We start from the raw sequence: 19,416 nt of genomic DNA, 5'->3' as shown, positions 1-19,416 counted from the left end.
GACAAAATGCCACAAGATTTCACCTCTGCCTGCTCTGAGACAGCTGCACCACGTCCTGCATACCAGGGTCTGAAATAGTTAATTGTATCAAAGGCAGACGGATCAGCTGATCGAACAGTGCTTTCCACAGTGACCCCTTCCTGTTTTCTATTTAGAACTGCAAACTTGAACTCCAGAAGCCAGCAAACCTCAAACAATCTTACTTCTGCTTTCAAGCAGCAGAAAGCAGGGCAAAAAAGAACTTGGACATATTCCTCATTCTTTACCAAAAAGCTCTCAAACCATATTTATAAACGTAACATTTTAAAAGTAACTCCATTGCATTTTCATGTTTTTATCCAAAAGTTTGAAAAAATCCTTTTAGGAAACCATTGTTACATTTGAAAATATTTAAACCTGAAAAATATACTAGCTGTGTTCAACCTCCTTGCTGTTCAAGATTTTGTTGATGGTGACCGTAACATTTCAGACTTTTCAGAGCTTTCAGAGTTTTTTTCTTTCAAACAAGAGAAGAAAAGGGGGAGGCTAAAGCCTACAAGATCAGATTAAGTTTGTCCTACCAGTACCTCATGCAAGAGGGTTGTTGTACCCCCCTTCTCACGTTTAGTTTTGGTTTCTGTTGGAAATGATGTAGTAATTAAAAGCCAAACATGACTCTCACTTTCTCCACAACTAACGATGTTACTCTTTTCAAAGCAAACTTTTGTAGAAAGGAAATAACTCCCCCAAAAAGCAGCTTCATAAAATGCTGCAGGACATGCTTACACACAAAGACACAATCACGCTAAGTGGTGGAAAAACCTTTCTTTGAAACGTTTACTTCCAACTTGAGCAGTTCGATTCAACTGCCACCAAAACTAAGATGGAAGACACAAATAACCTCTGTCCCAAAGCGTTACTGTTTACTGGTGGAAAGTTAAGTCAAATATCAACTAACAGCAACAGGAAGTCAACTGCACAGCAGGACGAATTAAGGAAAATCAATTGGAAGCAGTCTAGCAACACAGACAAACATCAGTGTGACCCAGAGATATTTAAAGCCTAAGCCAAGTAGGTGACTCTCAAAAGTAGCATTCAACAGCCGCCATTTGACGGTTTCAAGAAACAGTTTTGACAGAAGACAGTTTTAGCATAAATTTACCTCCAGAACTGGTCCAGCTCCTAGAATAGTTCTCTCCACACCACTTGCGTACCCTTTCTGGCTCAGTGCTGTGAGGCAGTGAATTAAGAAGTTTGTGCTTTGAGTTTTTCCAGAGCCACTTTCACCTGATATAACTATGCACTGATTAATGTGTTTTTTAAGCATTGTGTGATAAGCCACATCAGCAATGGCAAAGATATGAGGCTCCAGCTTCCCAAGCTGATGATTCTCATACAGCTTGACATATTTAGGATTATAAATGGGCAAGAACTTGAAGGGGTTAATTGCAATCAAAATACTTCCTGCGTAAGTATAAATTTTGTGTTTTAGAAAGCGGCACTTCAGATTTTCTAGGAGTGTTTTCTCTGTTAAGTTGGGAATATTGCACAAGTCATCAAAGTCCTCCTGATGCCATGGAAGGAAACCTCTTTCAACCAATCGTCGAGCATCTGTCTCCTTTGAAAGCAGTTGCATCTGGGCATATTTGATGCTCCCATCAGTGTTCCTTTCTTGCAAAAGAAAGTAGTACCCATCCTTTTGAGGATGCTCATCCTGAGCACGGCGAGGCCAAAGTAAAACTCTATGAACAGGGGAATCATTTATATCAAGTACCCATTCTTCACCACCGGATTCTTTCACCTCCACAAGCACGTAATGTTTTGAGACATCCAAGTTTAAGATATTAATCACATCCTTGATGACATCTGAAGACGTGGTGTCCTTGGTTGCTGTCACTTTGCAGCATGGAGCACTTTCTGCTGAGAGTTGGGGGTAAATATGAAGATTATAGGCTGCTTTTGCCTGGCAAACTGCACTGTCAGCATCTGTTAAACTCATTCTGCCCCAAAATGGGCTTCAGTCTTCCACCCCTGCTCAAGATGCAGTGCCCATAGTCTAAAAAAAGAAAAAAAGAAAAAAGAAAAATAAGTCAGGTGTTACAAAATGTGTACAAGACATACTAAGGCAAGGTATTATTTTCCGGAAGATGAAAATAAGTTATTAACTAGACAAATTATTAACTAAAGAACCCTATTTGTGAACATTAGGGCTTATTTCAGTCTGTTTAGCCTATTCCATGGAATGGATAACCATAACAATATCTATCCTCTCTGCACTTTTGCTTCTATTCCCGTACCACCCTCTCCTCCCAATTACAGCAGCACAAGCATATTTATTTTTTATGGCCACAAGGCAAACTGAACTAGGATAAATGTCTACATTAAAACTTCCTTGTCTCCACAGGTTAGTTTTAACCTAGATAATTTTCCTGATGACCTGGTTCTCTGCATGGCTACACAAACATTTATTCATCCTCCCACACAAACTCTCCCTTAAAGCTGTGCGAGCAACTTGAGGTAGAAAGAGTTTGATCGTTTCTTAAATCAGAAGTGCCACAAAATACAGCAGAAGGAACAGTGTATAGGTGCAGAAGGAAGACAGTTCTAGCAGCGCTCACATGTTTTTTCTTCTTTCCCTGACTTCTTTTCATGAAAGTTCCAAGACAGGCATGATATTTACAGCACTCAGCTTTAGGAAACTGTGCCTAAAACTGAGCAATGCAAACAGCGCTGTGATCTCCTTCTAACCCTGCACGCCATGGTGATTTCTTGAGCATGAATAATTTACCCAGAAAAGAGACTGCTAATTTCACTTGAGTCAACCACATCCTTGGTACAGAAAGGTTCGATCTTCCCTTTTATCTCTTATTTTAGGTGACACAGTAAAATTAGTCCTATTGCAACTACATTTCAGTTCAGCTAACAAGATCCCAAACAACCCAGCTCATTCACAAGCCTTTATACCTAATCACATCAACCTTATCCTCGCTAGATTTTGGGAAGCTCATTCATGAGACTCCAAAAATCGTCTATTTCTTTTGCTTTTACTTCCTGTCAGCCCTCCCGGAGGCCAGCAACCTAACTTCAACCTAACAGCTGCCTCAAGGAAGTCAACCTCCTCCTTACTGCCAAACCTAAAAGCCTCTAGACTAACAATCTGAACCTTTGCTGTTGGGTGATTTTGCTCTCAACTGCAGCTGGGTACACCTGGATTACCAGGGCTAGGTTTGATTACATTGATAAATTAACAAACTGTTAAACTGAAATAATGTATATAATAGAAGGATAAAGAAGGATTCACTTTTTTTTTTAAACAATCCATAAAACTTCATACCCAAAACACCATTTAAATTTTAGTCTCAAGAACAAAAGCATTCTAAATATATAGCTACATACTGAGTATTTTTTTTTAAAAAAGAAAGTGGCAAAGAAATGCTATTGGCCAATGAAGTTGCTTTTTGCCACTAAAGAACTGAACAGGAACTTGCATAAGGCCACACAGAGCAATCATTTCAAATTAAAATCAGCAGAGCTGGAAACATTTAGCTGCCACTTCCACTGCAAGTAATGAATCACTTCAGAGAAACATATGACATGGCTCTGCCTCATGAACAGCCTCAGAGTAGAGAACGGTGCTTGAAGGGAGTTCTGAACAGTAAGCTTTCAGAAGACACTGTTGTGCAAGCTAGGTCATTCTTAGTGGCTACTCATCAAAAGGCAGGCTGAGCAAGCCAGACACAGAAAGACAAACCACAACACATCTCTGCTCGAGCTATATGATCCCTCAGAGAATGGTTTCCTGCCCTGTTAAATTCCTCATTCATTAAGGAGGCTTACTGCAAGAACTTGGTGATACACAAGGACCGACCAGTGAGCTCTAAGTCCCCTCTCCATTTTCTGTGATCATCACTGATCAGTGGATTGGAAGTCTGAAGTATCTTTGAAGGAATTCCACAAGTATAAAGCTTTCTTAACCTACAGAAACTCAAACACTAACATACAGTAGAACCCTACAGTAGACTGCTGCTGCTCATAGGGAAGATGAATCTGGAGCACTGACAGAAAAAAAAAAAAAAAAAAGAACAAGTGACCATTTTCCTTTCAAGCTGGCTGGCTAGTTCAAGGGAAACAGTCTTGTGCAGACTTCCTTTTTTTTTTTCCCCCCCAACAACTAGTTTCAGACACACAGTCTGCTGTGACAGAGGAAGTCCCCTCAGAGAGCCTTTTGACCAGCACAACACCCTAAGAAGCGTGGCACCAACTTTTTGCCCACAAAGAAAAGCTGAACCCAGGTGCTAACCTCTGACTGCACTGATAGACATTTCTGAAGCTCACCTCATGTGAGCTACCAAGATACATCTGGTATATTGCTCGAGACTTCCACATCACACTTTCTAAAAAGGAAACCAGAATACAAATGGCCTCTCTTTACTACTGAAAAACACAGGCCAGGATATTTACAGCAAGTAACAACGTGATAGATGACAGTCTCTGCTCAAGTGTGTCTGACAGAAAAACTGAAAAGAGAAAGACTCACTCATCCTAAACAAGAGATTTCTGGCAAAGCAATACGCAGGCATCAACTTTAATATTGTCATGCTACACACAGCTTTTTTAATTACACAGTCATCAAGCAACTTCATGGAAGTTAAAGCATACAAGCGAGTTCTGCTTCCCCAACCATCAGCCTAGAAGAATGATTTGGAAGATAAGCTACAGTAGAAAGAATTTGCTGAAACATGATTTCAATGTAAGGTCATATCAGCAGTAAACAGAAAGACAATCAGTATAACACTGCCTCTTTTTAACCAGATATGAAATCCAGGCAGTGTTAGCTTGCTTTTGGCAGCATTGAGCTTTGAGACTGCTCTTTCACCCAACAATAACTTAGAACAGATACGGTCTTTTGAATCATTTATTACTGACGATGAAGCTTTAAGGAAAAAAAATGAAATTCTGGAAGTCACTTAAGGAAGAGTAGCACCCAACTACTATTATGTCCTTTTAATCAATTGTCTTTTTGTTACATACAGCTTATATGTCAAAAAAATGCACCAAATGTGTTCCAGGAAAAAAAAAAAAACACTTTTAAATATTTCTATCCAAGAATCAGAATATTTAAAAACACAGGTTTGAGGAAAAGCTGCTGCTTCCCAATTAACGTGTGATTTTTCTTAGGCTATCAAACTTGTTTGATAATAACACTGCTCGAAGAGACAGACTTTGGTACACCTCTGACCTCATCCTAAGCAGTATTTTGAATAATAAATTAGATCATAAAAGTAAAGGATCATACACAGATAGTAAGAAGAACAGATGGTAACTTGGCTACCTGATGAGTCCCAGTATTCAATTATGGATGGATTATCATCAAGCAAATGGAGGATTAGATTCTAGTGAAGTTGGATTCCTGGCGTCAAAGTAAATATTTTCATCATGATTCTAAAAGGAAGAAAAAAGAGTTACTGATAAGGAATGCATCATACAGAGATTGAGAAGGCAATAAGTAATCAGAAAGCTAATTCAATGATACAGCTCTGCAGGATAGGAGCAAGTGAACAAATTCCAGCTGAGTTCACAGGTAAACAACTTCAGATTTACTTAAGAAGCAAGTCACGCCAGAGGGATGGAATGGGAGCTATCCTGAAAAGCAGTAACTGAAGCAGGCTTGGAAAGCGTAGTGGGTAATCATTTAAACATGAGATTCCTACATAACACCATAAGCATAACAGTTATTGTAAATCCAAGATGCACATCAAATGAATATTTAGTCAGGTGGCCATTCTACCCTTGTACTCCGAAGGTACACGACCTAGAATATACCCCAAATTCAAGTAAGAAGCTGACAATAACAACAGCTACATTAGAAAGTACCTCCTTATAGCAAAATACTCTAGAAGCTTTGTCTGTAAGAAACACACACTGCAGACTGATAGCAGTTTAAGTCCTTGCACGGGGAACTGAAGTTTGATAACGCTCACCAGTCTGGAGGACAAAACTATAACAAAAGCCTGTGGCTGGAATTCAAAGCTAGACAAAGTCAGCTAAACATAAGACAAATGTCACCAGAAGGCTACCCTCTGCTGCAGAAACTTAACTGGCAGTAATAATGAGGCCTGCTAAAGGTCTTTTTAGAAAGTCAGCCAGTCCCCAGTTTCAGATGTGCTGTACAGGTGCTACAGTTAACTAGGCACCACCCTCATTTATGTTGAGCAGTCTGAACAATCACTCCCAATTTTATGATCTATAATTACCTAGAATTCTGTTTAAGCAATCTGAATACTTATCACTTCTATTAAATTTGGCCCATCATGAAAGCACGAGCCCGAATTCAGGTGCAGAGAATACTGGAAGAAAAAGGAGAAATGCAAGAGTATAAGGTAATAATGAAACCATAATGGTCAGCATGCAAAACAGCAAGCTCAGGAAAACAGCAGCCTAACCACTGTTGACTTCTTTTTGTAGGAGATGGAAATTTCTGCAAAGTTACCTCAATTTCTTTCAGTACTCCTCCTTATAAGAGGCTCCTTACAAAATATAGGAAAAAACAAAGCTGTGTTAGAGAATTTAATAAGTGGGAGGCAGAAGCTGGCATTAGGTGAACATCAACTAATTTTAGACTTCACATTCAGACTCCTTCCTGTTTTCCTTAAAATGTTTTACTTTGTACAAGCCTCTAGTAGTGCAAGTATGCCTCTTCATAGCAATTAAAGTTGACTAAGTACAGCTGTCAGCATCTGCAAAACAATAAAGCGTTATTTTTCACCATACAGGTGCAAACACAGGGGAAGAATTAGGCAAGCTGGGCAAGAGAAAAAAGTCAAAACAGAAGTTAGAAACACAAAGTTTGATTCTAATCTTTTATTCAAACCATCGCACTGTACTACTTCTGTGGGTGTGAGTGGGGCAACAGCTGCAAGGGATTAGCATATTAAAAGATATAGAGATACATGATTTGCACCCTTCCAACAGCGGTTTTGTTATGCCAGTGTAACGCATGCAATTTAACAGTACTTATTTTGAGCAAGATGAAAGAGAAAAGGGAAACCTTGAATACTGCAAGACAAATTTAAACACAAGGTACTGGTTAGAGGCTGCCTTTACTCAGCTATCCTAGCAGGGTAATTCCTATAGGTCTACAAAAATGGAAGCAAGTCTTCACAACCTAAAATCTCTTTCCAAGATCATCTTTGCAAACCTACAAATGGTGTATTTGTCAATAGTACTAACATAAAACATCTATAAGACAACAGTCTAAAGCTATATTTGTTTTTAGATTGCCTATTAATTATTACTTTCACTTGCTTATAAAACAAACAAAGCCACACATAAAACCACTGGGTTTACCAAACAACAATCCAACTGAAAGTAGGCTGCAGTGTTTAAGTATGTTGTTGTAGGATTGGCTACATTTGCCACTTAAATCACCAAATAGGGCAACATTTCAAGTAACTACTTCAATACTTTATGAAAGAAACATACTAAGCTACATGATTTATCATTGATCTGTAATGTTATTCCTCCCCGCCACCCCAACAACATTACCAGGAATAGAGAACAGTCAAATTCTACACGGTAATTTTTATGGTATTTTCTAAATGTCTTCAAGTCTCCATCAAACTAATGAATTTTCATCATATGCATTAAAGCCAACATTGCCTATTTAGTAATGTTGTAAAATTCTAGAAAAGAACTTTTCCCCAATCAGCGCAGGGTATCCGTTTAGTTTAAATAAGGCCATAATTTGAAGCCACATGTTTAGTCAATGAATCATAGTGAGGCTAAAAAGGGAAAGCTACCATTACGGCAAAATTGTTGAGGATCAACTTTGTAATATTCCAGTTCTTCACATTTTCATGTACGTTTCCAGTGCTGCATTCCTCAATCCACAAGATCTGAGCTCCTAACATCGTTCATCAAGTATTTTTCAACACAGACGTAGAAAGGTATCACATGTACCTCTAATATTCTTGAGTACCAGATTTGTCAACTGCTGTCCCAAAAAGAGCCCCCTCCCTCCAATCAAACTGAAAACATTTAGCAATTGTGAAAATATTCAGCTATTACTTTTCCTTAGATTCCAAAGCAAGGAACTTCCAGCAAGATAAAGGGCTACAGCGACACCCTAGGATTTCAAGGACCAAGTGTGCTTTATAGGTAAGGCAAAGGCCTCAGCCCTTGCCTCACTTCACATCATGAGGACACACAGTTGCTATTAGCTGAGCTTTTCCTCCCCCCCCCCCCCCAAATATACCAGACTTTTGTAGATTAACCTGAAAATTGCTTTGTGCTCTAGTAACATTTCAATGTTTTTTTTCCTGTTTAACTTAACAACTCTTGACCCTTGGTTTTCTTTAAGTAAAAGCTCTTGTTTTCTACTCCAAAAGGCGTAGTTCTGAATGGAGCATGCCAATTTACAACATATTTGTTACTACTTTTTGCAATCAACCCTGGCAGAGATGTTCATGTATGCAACAGACTGCCTAACAAAGGAGAAGCTGGCCTGCAGTGCAAGTAATGCAATGTAATACAGGAAAAAGTCAAAGAAATTACCTCCATTGCAAGCAGTTCCTTCTCAGTTTCCTTCTCTCTCCTCCCTCTGGCCCTTGAGACCTGATCCCAATCTATGCCCTCAGCTCATCTAAGATGCAGGCCAGACTTCCTCTGAATGGCTCAGACGCACAATTTAACCTCAAGACAAGGCTATCTTATCAGGCTCACCGTGACTTTAAAGGCCTATAGCATGTTATTAACTTACACTGAGTGCGGTGTCATAGCTACAGATGTGCTCCTGAGTATGATTCAGAGGAAATGAAAATGTGGCCTTGTTGAGAAAAGAAGGACTGGAAGCAAAGCAACCGAGGGTGCTAGCAGCAAAGAATGAAAGTCAAAAGAAACTCTGAGACTATTCTCACAACCTTTCATAGTTGTTCTTTATTTCATCCTTACTGGTGTTACAGACATCAACAAAGCAAAAATCTTACTGGCCTAATGCTGCAACTGCACTGATAAGAAATTATCTTCAGAAACTCTAGGCTGAACGTTTGTGTGAATTGGGAAAAAAGAACTGATTCATCAGCAGCAGAACCTGTGTGTGTCAAACAGTTTTAAAAACACTTGTTTGTGTTAAATACTGTTGGTATTTTAAGGAAGAAGTTTTGCTAGGATCTGCATTAAGTTGCATTTGGTGACACGCTATCAGATACAACCTGAATTCTGAAATAAAGGCACTGCTAACCCTTTCAGCAGACAAATGAGCTATTAAACTAGCCAGCTATTAGAAAAATAAATCCTTATAAGCATCTCTGGATTGACTTCTCGATATTAGTTTTGGACAGTTTTCTCCTTAAAAAAATAAATACACAAATGCTTTTTTTTTTTAATAAAAAAATTAATCAGAACACACAAACCCTGAAGTGCTACTCACTGATTAAAGTTTTTAAAAAGAATTGTGATAGTATGTGTTTTTAAATGGCACCATGCACAGGTCTACCTGAAAAATATGCATCATATTTAACCACATTAGAGAATGTTGTTTCAATAAAATGTAAACATGATTGACAAAAAAAAATCCAAAAGTCAGAGGGAAAAGACAGGCAGAGTAAGCACATCTTGTTTCTTAGAACTGTGAGTTAATAAACACCTTCAGCCTTCAAATTCACAAAAAAAAGTACTGAACCACGGACTTTTTGTTGAATCATTTTTTCACTATTTTCCTTGACTGGTAAGATAGTTAACAGTGTTACATCTTTCAGGAATTTTGCTTCTGTAAATTCCCAAGATAAAAGAATCCTGTCTCATGGCTGCCTCACCTCCCCCCGTGTCCATCTAGCTAAGGAAAGACCATATCTAGCCAAAGTAATACCGAGCTATATGCATATGAGTCAAAGAGTTATTCACACACAGAATTATTCAAGAAGTCTAACGTTTGAATCATCATTTGTCAGAAAATTCAGTCTGTACAAAGCATTACTTACTAAATGAACCTCAGTTAAATTTTTCATCAGTTGTGTTTACTCTTCCTGAATTATTCAGTCCTACAAACGTTTTAGGTTCCACAGAAAAACACAGACCTATGAGTCCTCCCACTCTGATTAGACTATCCTTTTGCAGACAGCTGCCCTGTCACCGCACAGCCTACAACATTCAACTAATAAAAAATTAAAAAACACTTTTTGAGGCAAACGTTCAAGCACAGTGACAAAAAAGGCAAAAAAGCCCACACATATTTCACAGTTCTACAAAAACAGTTCCATCACGTTACTGCAGTAACTCTCGAGTCTGATGGTAATGAGTTAATGCTTCTAATGAGGGAAACGGCCTTAGAAGCAGCAGCCTGAGAAGTAGGGGTGTTACCAGACTTTAAATGTAGGGCAGGTAAAGGTAAAAATAGGTAATTGTTCCTGGAACTACGAGACAAAACTGACCAAAACTAACTCATCAGAAAAAAGTTACAGTGAATCTTGAAGCGAAGATATATTTATCTGCATTAAAAGTCACCCGTACCTCTTTTCCTACATTAAATAAATCTGTTTCTGACGAGACTCGGAGCTAAAGACACCAAAGACTTACTAAAATTTGACGGGCGTGACACCAACAGACTGAGCTGGAACGCAGGGTTACCTCACACTGCTACTTTAGGGCAAGTCCTTCAGTCATGTATTCCAGCTAACAAACCTGAAATCAGAAATCTTCTAATTACGCATAACAAAGTCTTATTTGCAAAGAGCTAGGTAGACACACCGATACCAACCCACCTCTAGGAGCAACGTGGGAGGATACTGATGACATCTTTGAAAGGCTAATTACATCTGCCAGGAGCCTGAGATCATCTCCAGCCACTCATTTCCAGAAGGCAAAATCAAGTAAAGCCGAGCTCATTTGGATACAAAGAACTTGTCACTTCCCACAAATAAAACTTGCAAACAAAGCTGGGTGATAATTCTGCCAGACTACTTACAGAGTAATAGAAAAGTTTTAAAACAGTTCCAGGAAGTCCCTTCGCATCAGGACCACACAGACCTGCATCAGGCACGGTTGAAATAGCCACGAAGGAGGACAATAAAAGCACTACATTTAGGACAGTAGGAGTGCCACATGTAGTCTGCAATCATGCAACAAAAGAGATGCCCCCAGCTTGCAACAGTTTGACTTTCCAGGGATTGCAAAACCAACCTTACCGAGAGGACCTAGCACAACCCAGACACAAGCACCAGTTAGGCAACACGGTCGGCGTGATAAAGCACAGCCTCAACACAGCAGCAGCCTTGGTATCATCAAGAGCAGCTCAAAACCAAAACACAACAAGAACCCTGAGACTTTGAAGGCCACTTTCCAGAAGTGCTGAGGTAGGAAAGCTTTCAGGCTGCTCTTAGAGAGAGTTAGAGCCACCAGAAGAGGCAGCGAAGCCGGCACACTGGGGATGAAGGCCAGCAGCATGCCTGGAGGCAGCGAGGGGTGTCCCCGCTGTCCACCAGGAGCCTGAGGCGAGCTCCCCGGCCTCAGGAACATCCAATTCCCCGGCACACCAAGCGCAAAGCGACCCCCGGCAGCACCCTGCCCCTACCCGCCGCTCGCCCCCACCCCAGAAACCCCCTCAGGGGCAGCTCCCGGCCCACCAGCCGCCCCCTCAGGCACCGAATTCAGTCAGCGGGCGAAGCAGGGAGAGAAAAAGATGGAAAAAGAGCGGGCACCCAGGGCGCGGGGCCCGCGCTCCACCGCCTTTACCTCAGCCGCCGGCGAAGCGCCGCCGCCGCCCGCCGCAGGCCCCGCTGAGGCGCCGCTTCCGGGTGGAGGGGGGGGGAGCGGGGGGAGCAGGGCGGCGCCCGCACTGCGCGTGCTCCATCGGCCCCCCCTCAGCCGGGCGGTGTGAGGGGAATGGGGCGGCAACGGGGGGGATGAGGGCGACTCGCTCCTCTCAGGGCTCCCAATACGGCTCGGGTGCGGGTATTCGCCGGCTGCTTTCTGAGCCTGTGGTGGCTGGGCTCCTGTCGGTAATCCCCCGCCTGTGGGGGCTCCCGCTTGGGGGTCGCCGCTCGCCTCATGAGGGACAGCCCCGGTGTGGGCTTGTTGAGCTCCAGCGGTTCAATATGTGAGGCGCCGCCTCACCCCACAGTTAACCGGGGAAGAGTTTACCGCGCTGAGGGCTTTGTCGGTCCCTCACGGTGACCTCGCAGACTCCCTGTGGTGCTGAAGGGAGCGCAGCACCCCATGTAGTCGCAGCCTGGGTAGGAGGCATCCCCCCCAACTCCAAAAAAAAAAAGCCCTGGGGGTGGCCGCTGTGGAGGTGCAGGGTCTGCCCCGCTCCTCCGAGCCGCCGGGGGGTGCCCGGCTCCGCTGCAGCTTGGGGGCGGTGCTGGGCGGGAGTTCCAACTGGCTGAGGGGAAGGAGCTGAGGGGGGCGGCAGCGGCTGGGCGCCTTTCTCTTCACTCGGAGCCAGCTGCCAACCCCTACCTTGTTCCTGAGGGATGTCCTCGCTGGAGAGCGTCTCCGGGACGCCGGTGAAGGACGGGGAAAGGTCCGAGAAGAAGCAGAAAGGTAGCTGGGGGTGAGGGGGGAAGCGCGGCCCCGGCTGAGGCGCGGTGGCGGGCCCGGCGGTGACCGCTCTTTGCTCCTTCAGGAGGAAGAATCGTGAAGTCCCGCTACCTGCAGTACGAAAAGAAAGACCCCAAGAAGGTACTCGAGCACAAAATTGCGGGCTCGGCAAAGGGTAGAAGCGGTCCGAGGAGCCGCTCGGCTTGTGGAAGAGGGACCTAAGCAAAAGACTGCTGTCGTGACGAGGGAGGTGTTATGCATCACCAAACTGATGCGGATTGGGATGGGAATTTGGGGTGTATTCAGCTGACTTGCCAAGAACCAGGTCACCCTAGGATAGTAGCTGTTTATTGTCAGCATTCGAGTAGGATGTAAGAGATACTGCTGATTGTGCTTACTACCTGTGTTCGCTCATACCTGTGTTTTGATTGATAGGATACCACAGCAACTTCCTTTTCAAAGTCGATTTCTAAAGCACCTTCTGCAGTTAAACCAAAATCGGTTCCTCCTCAGAAAAGTAAAGCTTCTGCTGGTAGGTGTTATTAGAAGAATTTAAAAGTGTTTTTTTCTTTTCTGAAACTGTTTTTCTACCACATGCAACTTCTAAAAACTCTAAAAACACCTAAAGGAGTGGATTTATATTCTGTCACGGGTAATTATTTGTATATGAAAGGTATTAATATATAAGAACTTTATGTGAGATTAAGGGGTGTAAACTGAAGTTCATTATATTAAACTCTTGTCTGGATATTCTCACAGAATATTAATCTGAAGTTGTGTAATTGGATTGTCTCAAATAAGCATGTCTCTTGCCTTTTTTGCAAGACTTTGAATTATTCTTTTGTCCTCACCATTGTCCTGCTTCTTGTATTTAATTTTCTTAATAAGCCCAGTATAAATGACCACAAATTTCTGTCAGCAAAATGATCCATTTTTATTTCTTCAACAAGAGTTTCAAAAAAAATTTCTCGTGAGATCTTGATTTGAAAATCTTGACGAAATATGATTCTATTTTCACACCTGGGTGGTATAGTTCAACTGTGGAATGTTTAGGAGGATAAGATTCTGAATTACTTCATTTCTAGGTAATTTAGGGAGTATACAAGTGATGTATAAAAAGAAAATGTGTACAAGGTTGCCCCCTATATTAGTAAAAGCACACACAACTGTGAACTTGTGCATAACCTATTCTATTTCTTTTAGTTTGATAACAGCTTCTTTCTACAGGTGTTGTTTCTGGCTCATTAAATCAAAGTAGCTTTGAGAAAAGTGATTTGCAGTCCACATTATTAGATGGAGATAAAGTTACTAGACCAGACCTTGATCTTTCAGCTATTAACGGTAAGCTTTCACTTGTGTTCAATTTGTTGTTTTAATATTTTTAATATATATGTTATAACTTGATTATAAGTAACCCTTATTTCTACTATATTCACGCAAGGTTGTTGTTAAATAAGGTAAATATTATTTTTATGTGTCTTTAAAAAAACATATTAAGGCCTTCAGGGTTTAAGATAACCTCTTGATTTTCAATATCTCTTTGGTGTGCTGTTTTAAGTTTAGGATCAAATATTAAAGAACAAAGTACCCTCAAGTATTTGTAACTGATAGTGTTAGATTACCGGCCATTGTGAGAATTGTACCTCATCTGTCGGTAACTGTTACTTTCAGCTAAGTGCTTGTGATCCATGTCTTCTAGTTAGCTTAATCAAAGCTGGAAATAGAGCACAAAATCTGATGGTATGTTGACTTACGTACATTGGTAGAAAAGAGTCATAATTTTCTCATGTTATACAGGTAAAACTACCTTTACCAGGACTCCTGGTTCAAAATCTTCTTCCAAAAAAGATACAGGGACATGTGGAGAAAACCAGGAATCGGTAAGTCTCACTGCTTTCATTTGTTAAGTATCTTTATTTTGAAATGCGTGAAATGAAGATTTTCTGTTTCTCTAAACTTGGTAAAACTGTAAAGGTTTCTGGGATAATCTAAAGCCTTATGGCAGAAGTCAGGTTTGTTGTGCTGCTAGAAATATTTGTCTTGTCTCAAAATTTTACTTCAGTTTTACTCAAAGTTTTACTTCAGTTCCTTGTGGTAAAGAATTTGCTCTAACTGCAGTATATCTTCAGCTTGATTTTTTTTGTGTTCTTGTGTATGCTTTGAAGTTATTTCATATTATCTTTAAGTATTTTCTATCACGTTTTCTCAGAAAACTAACCTTGATTCAACCTAATTTAAAGTGCCTTATTTAGATAACTTATTCAACATAGTACTGAAACTTCAAGTTTTATACCTGTGTTTCAAACATCTGCTGAAAACAGTATAAAGAGTGGTGGAACAAAGAACAAATAGGCATATTTAGTTAACATGCATTGTTTTTTGTTTTCTTAAAAAAAATATAAAGCTTAATCTAGGTGACAGTAGATGATAATACCAATTGTGGCCACAAACCGGACTTTCAGTAATTTGTTTACACACTGAAAATATAACCGTTTAAATATCAAAATTGATCTAGAATGTTCATTTCTTTATAAAGGAATGTGATGCTGATGTTCTGAGGGAAATGCTGGCATCTCAGACACTGATTTTAACTTACCTAAGCGTGAAGGTGAGTCAGTTGAGTATTTGGTGTTTCAAATTGAAAAGGAATTAAACAACTCTGGTGTCAAGTTCTTCTATGCATTCAGATTCCTAAAAGTTATATTCATGTTTATGGTTGTAAAACTATATGACTTGCTTTGAAAACTCTCTTAAAATGGGCTTCGTACCACTTTATTAAGCTGGTGCTGGTTCTTCATGAAGTAAGGATATGCAGAAGTTTCAGAAAAAAAAACAGGAGTAAGTGTGTTTTGTGTTCGGGGTTGTAGCAGTAACTTTGTTCTTTGCTCATTTGATGTTGTATATGTATATCTTCCCCCAAAAAATACCGGGGGAGAAGATGGTTGGAGAGCTTTAATTATAACATGCTGAGCTTATTCCACAATATCTACAATTCCTTCATTGAGACTTTTTGACCTGGATATGAGGCTTACATTTGTTGTTTCAGAATATGTTAATTACTTATGAATATTTTTTGGATGTAATAGGCTGAAAACGATGTTGCTGAGCTTGAGAAAAAAGCAGAAGAAAACTTGTTATTGTTGTGTGAAGAAAAGGAAAGAGAACAGGAGAAACTCTATGAGTTGAAGCGTGAGGTTCTGCTCAGAGAGAGAGAGCAGAGACTTGAAGAGGCGTTAGACAAACAGGTAGGCTTTATTACAGTTCATTCTTCTCCTGCGTTTAAACAGTCCATCTTAATAAGTGGTCCTTTCTCAAGAGAAGGTTTCTATGCTCCTGTGGCCTGCTGTGGTACAATTTTATGCATCTCAAATATCTACTTCCTGTTGTGGCATGTTGTGCTCTCTAATGATCTAAACAAATGCCTTTGTCACTTTTTTGGTTGTCCCTTGTGGATAGGCAGGAAGGAGAAGTTAGAGAGCTATTAGGCAAGGAGCAGCAACAGTGCACAGGTTGCCACAGCAGCTTACGTCTCCTGTGCATCGACTGTAAACATCTTAAAATTATGTTAACATCCTGAAAGTTATGCAATTACAGTTATGACTAGAGCCAAGATGCTAACCATTAAATGAGTAGTGAACATCTTCTGTCCTTTATCTGTCATATTTTTATAAGTTAGACAGCAATAGTTGTGCTCCAGTTGGAAGAAGGCAAGTTTTTAGTGTTTTTTTTGACAGTAAATGAACTTAGAAGCTAAAGCCTCCACACTTTCTCAGCATTTTCCCAGTTTTGTTGTGTCAAATAGAAAGAGTAACATGTTTTGAGTAATTGACTTTCAAAACTGAACTTTTATGCTTGCTTAAACAAAATGCATTGCAAAAATTAAGACTTGTCTCTTGTGAATGCGCTGTAAGCTGCAGTCAAAGGATCGAATGTAAAGCACCTTACCTGCTATGTTGCTAGTACTTCTTGCCGTGGTAACAAGGAAACTATTATTGATCTAGGCAAGGTAGGTAATAGAGGAAAAACCTGTTAAACAGTGGGACAGGAATATCACACCACAGACTTTCTGAATTCTTCTGTCAATGTCAGAGTAGCATTTGTATGTGGTTGTTTTTTTTTTTTTTTCTCTTATATACATATAATTCTGCAAATTGTTTTTCTGTATTGACCCAGACTAAATCACATTCTATATAGAGAAAAGCCAGGTCATACGTTCTGACTGTACTAGCAAAGTGGCTGCTTTGTGAAGAAGTGTTGGTTGTTTGTGTTCTTTTCAGATGGAAGTACTTTCTCCTCTTGTTTCTATTTTGGGGCGCTTTAAAGAGCAATACAAAAGCTTTGCAGCTTCCCTGGATGCTACTAGGCATGAATTACCCATAAGGAATATTCACATAGAGGGAGATAAGCCAACGTACTTAGGTATGAAAATTTCATTTCATTTATCAAGTACACTTTCACAAACTTTTTTTTGTATGTTCAATGAGATGTTTTCTAAATCTCTTAAATTGTAGATGAAATGCAAAAGCAGTTAACCATCACACAGGAACTTCTGGCAGAAGTTATGCCAAGCTACTCAGAAGAAAGTGCAGAAGCATGCACTGTACTGAAAGACATTAAAGAGGTGTCTCAAGAACTGGATAAAGAGCTTCAAAGGTACTTACAACAATCAGGTGAAAAGACTCTGTCTAAATATTCAGAGAAAAATCTATTTATCTTACCCCTGAATCCAGAATGGATATTAGAGGGTTAATTGAGTTTGTAGCAGACATCTCTATTTCTGTCCTTATGCTACCTACAAAATAATGTCTAATGTGCTGTTCTCTGGCAATTTTACTGAGAATTCCAGTGAGCAAGTGCAAATGTGCAGGAGAGTGGAGAACTACAGGAGGCAAAGCGAGCTGGAAGCACTCTGTCTGAATAACTGTACAAATATAACTGTTCTTGTTTTTCCTTCTTTCCCTATTAAAGTGTGCACTTTCCCTCTCTATTTGACATCATTATTGGGGAGGAACAAGGAGCGCAAAATTATTTTTCTCCCAAGTATTGTCAACAAATACAAAGTAGTATCACTGAGCACAAGGAATTGATAAAACATGGTAAATTTTCTTTCCTTCCTTCATTTCCCTGGAAGAGAATATAACTGAACTCTTTGAAGACTGATATACTGTGAAGCCACTCATCTCCCTCTCCTGCAAATTTCTATTCCTCTTCTCCAAATTTTAGCCTTTGAGGAGAAAATTCCTATTTTACTTTTTTTTTTTTCTTCCAGTGGCTATGCGGTAGGAGAATGATGTGTCTGTGTGCATAGTCTTTGTGGTTAATTAAGTAAAAGTTGTTATCCTCCAGAGAAACTCATTTACCCTGCTTTTTTTGTTCCAGGAGCTTCGCCCAAGTGCAGAACCTGTCATATGAAGTTAGTAAAGAAATTTCACTGCATAATCAAAGTATATGTGAAGACAATTATGGACTAGATGTTGTGAAACACTGGTACTTCAACTAAGTTTGTGTATTTTATTTTTTTACTAATGGGTGGGTGCTAAATCAGTATCATTAGACTTGTTATCTTTTTTGCTTCTTTGTTTCACACCCTTGATTTACATATGAACATACAACTTGTCCGGTTCTTCAGTTATACCAGAATATGAAAGAAGCAGCGTGGATGACTAAACTAACATAAGAATGGTGTTTTGTCCTGCATGCTGCCCTATAAGGAGACATCTTTTTTTAAACATGCATTTCTGTGGTGCCTTTCTCATCACTTGCTGCCTTGACAATATCGAAAGGTACATAATAAGAAATCATATTCTTGGCAAATATGAACTATGTGTTCTTACTTTATTGCACCTGTTTTCAAGTACGTTGCTTTACGTCTCTTCCCAAGGTAGTGTTCCTTAGAGGGCAATGTATCAGAACAGAAATGTGGAACTGTGTATGTCGTACTGTGTGTTGATTTAGTCAGGAAGACCTGTAGGGATGTACAGCATTGTACATCATTGGTGACTCAGTGAACAGCTTCTGGAGGAACTCTTAATTGTCCCTTGTTTCTGGATTTTCCAAGAGGAAAAGCTGTGTGGATAATGAGGCTGATGAATGGAAGAGGAGCCTGGTCACTTGTAACAAGTGGAAAGTTTTGGTAAATTGTTGCCTAATTGCCATGGAAACAAGTTACTAAAACATACACTTTTGTATTAACTTGAAACTTTCTTTTTAAGTACTTGATATTTTTACAATAAAGATTGTTTTCCACTGCTGTGTTAAGAGCCATCATGTTTGAAAATCTTCATTGATCTCCTAAAGAAGCTTTTGTTTCCATCTGGGTTTACATGGGGCTAATACTACACAATGTATACAGTGGTGGGCTTATGGGCACTAACCAGTCCCAGTGGCAAGCTGCATCCTACTGGTACCTAAAATTCTGAGGCCAGTAGATTCTGAATGTGGAGAGAAACCTTTTAATCTAAATATTGAGTAAGTGCCTTGATGAGACAAACTGTGAACATTATGAACATACGTGCCAGATGTGGAAGTTCTTTAACATACTCTTTGTTTTAGAAGTGGAATGTGTTTCTCTATGAAAGACATGCCGTACCCTGTATTTTTATCTGTGTATCCCTTTTCTGTGATGCTTTGCTTTGTATTGTCAGCATAATGGTACATTTCTGGTTTAAGCTGTGTCTGTAAAGCTTTTTTGCCTGCTGAAGAAACACCTGGAGCGTTCTCCTTATGCACCCTGAAGTAAGTGCTTTTAAATGCTATAAATGATTCAGGCTTGCTTCCTGCTATTAGCAAGGGTTTAAGTAAGTTCCATCTCCCCTTACCTTAATTCGCTCCTATTTTTTACTATAGTAACTGGATCGGTAGATGTACAGTACATTGAAATAGAAGTCCATAGGTGACAAGCTA

At 40.0% G+C, this 19,416-nt stretch overlaps 2 protein-coding genes across 4 annotated transcripts in view; one reads left to right on the top strand and one right to left on the bottom strand.

Annotated features, from left to right (window-relative positions):
• The window catches only part of MYO9B (myosin IXB), a 45,391-nt gene extending 33,560 nt beyond the window's left edge, over positions 1–11,831 (bottom strand). For all 3 annotated transcript variants that reach the window (XM_068661417.1, XM_068661418.1, XM_068661419.1), the window contains exons 1-3: positions 11,707–11,831; positions 5,312–5,421; positions 1,142–2,035 (exon numbers count right to left, since the gene is read on the bottom strand). In XM_068661417.1, the coding sequence (XP_068517518.1) occupies positions 1,142–1,978 (837 nt within the window). In that variant the 5' untranslated portion in view covers positions 1,979–2,035; positions 5,312–5,421; positions 11,707–11,831. The remainder of the gene's footprint in view (positions 1–1,141; positions 2,036–5,311; positions 5,422–11,706) is intronic.
• Positions 11,832–11,987: 156 nt separating this feature from the next.
• On the top strand, positions 11,988–18,759 carry HAUS8 (HAUS augmin like complex subunit 8). The gene is made up of 10 exons (XM_068661428.1): positions 11,988–12,516; positions 12,599–12,654; positions 12,949–13,045; positions 13,741–13,854; positions 14,311–14,393; positions 15,050–15,121; positions 15,600–15,758; positions 16,791–16,932; positions 17,025–17,166; positions 17,893–18,759. Exons 1-10 carry the CDS (start codon positions 12,447–12,449, stop codon positions 18,011–18,013), a joined length of 1,056 nt encoding a protein of 351 aa, XP_068517529.1. The 5' UTR covers positions 11,988–12,446; the 3' UTR covers positions 18,014–18,759.
• The last annotated feature ends 657 nt before the right edge of the window (positions 18,760–19,416 follow it).

The sequence above is a fragment of the Anas acuta genome, chromosome 26 (genome assembly GCF_963932015.1).
Source record: "Anas acuta chromosome 26, bAnaAcu1.1, whole genome shotgun sequence".
In the NCBI taxonomy this organism is placed as follows: domain Eukaryota; kingdom Metazoa; phylum Chordata; class Aves; order Anseriformes; family Anatidae; genus Anas; species Anas acuta.
The sequence above is the reverse complement of the archived record's forward strand: the minus strand, read 5'-3'. Positions and strand labels throughout refer to the sequence as shown.

What these genes read in the sequence shown, in the direction of transcription:
- HAUS8 (XM_068661428.1), top strand. Translation starts at nt 12,447, where the DNA reads ATGTCCTCGCTGGAGAGCGTCTCCGGGACGCCGGTGAAGGACGGGGAA. An exon ending in TGATCTTTCAGCTATTAACG is followed by an intron (nt 13,855 to 14,310) that starts GTAAGCTTTCAC and finishes CATGTTATACAG; the next exon opens with GTAAAACTACCTTTACCAGG. An exon ending in TAACTTACCTAAGCGTGAAG is followed by an intron (nt 15,122 to 15,599) that starts GTGAGTCAGTTG and finishes TGGATGTAATAG; the next exon opens with GCTGAAAACGATGTTGCTGA.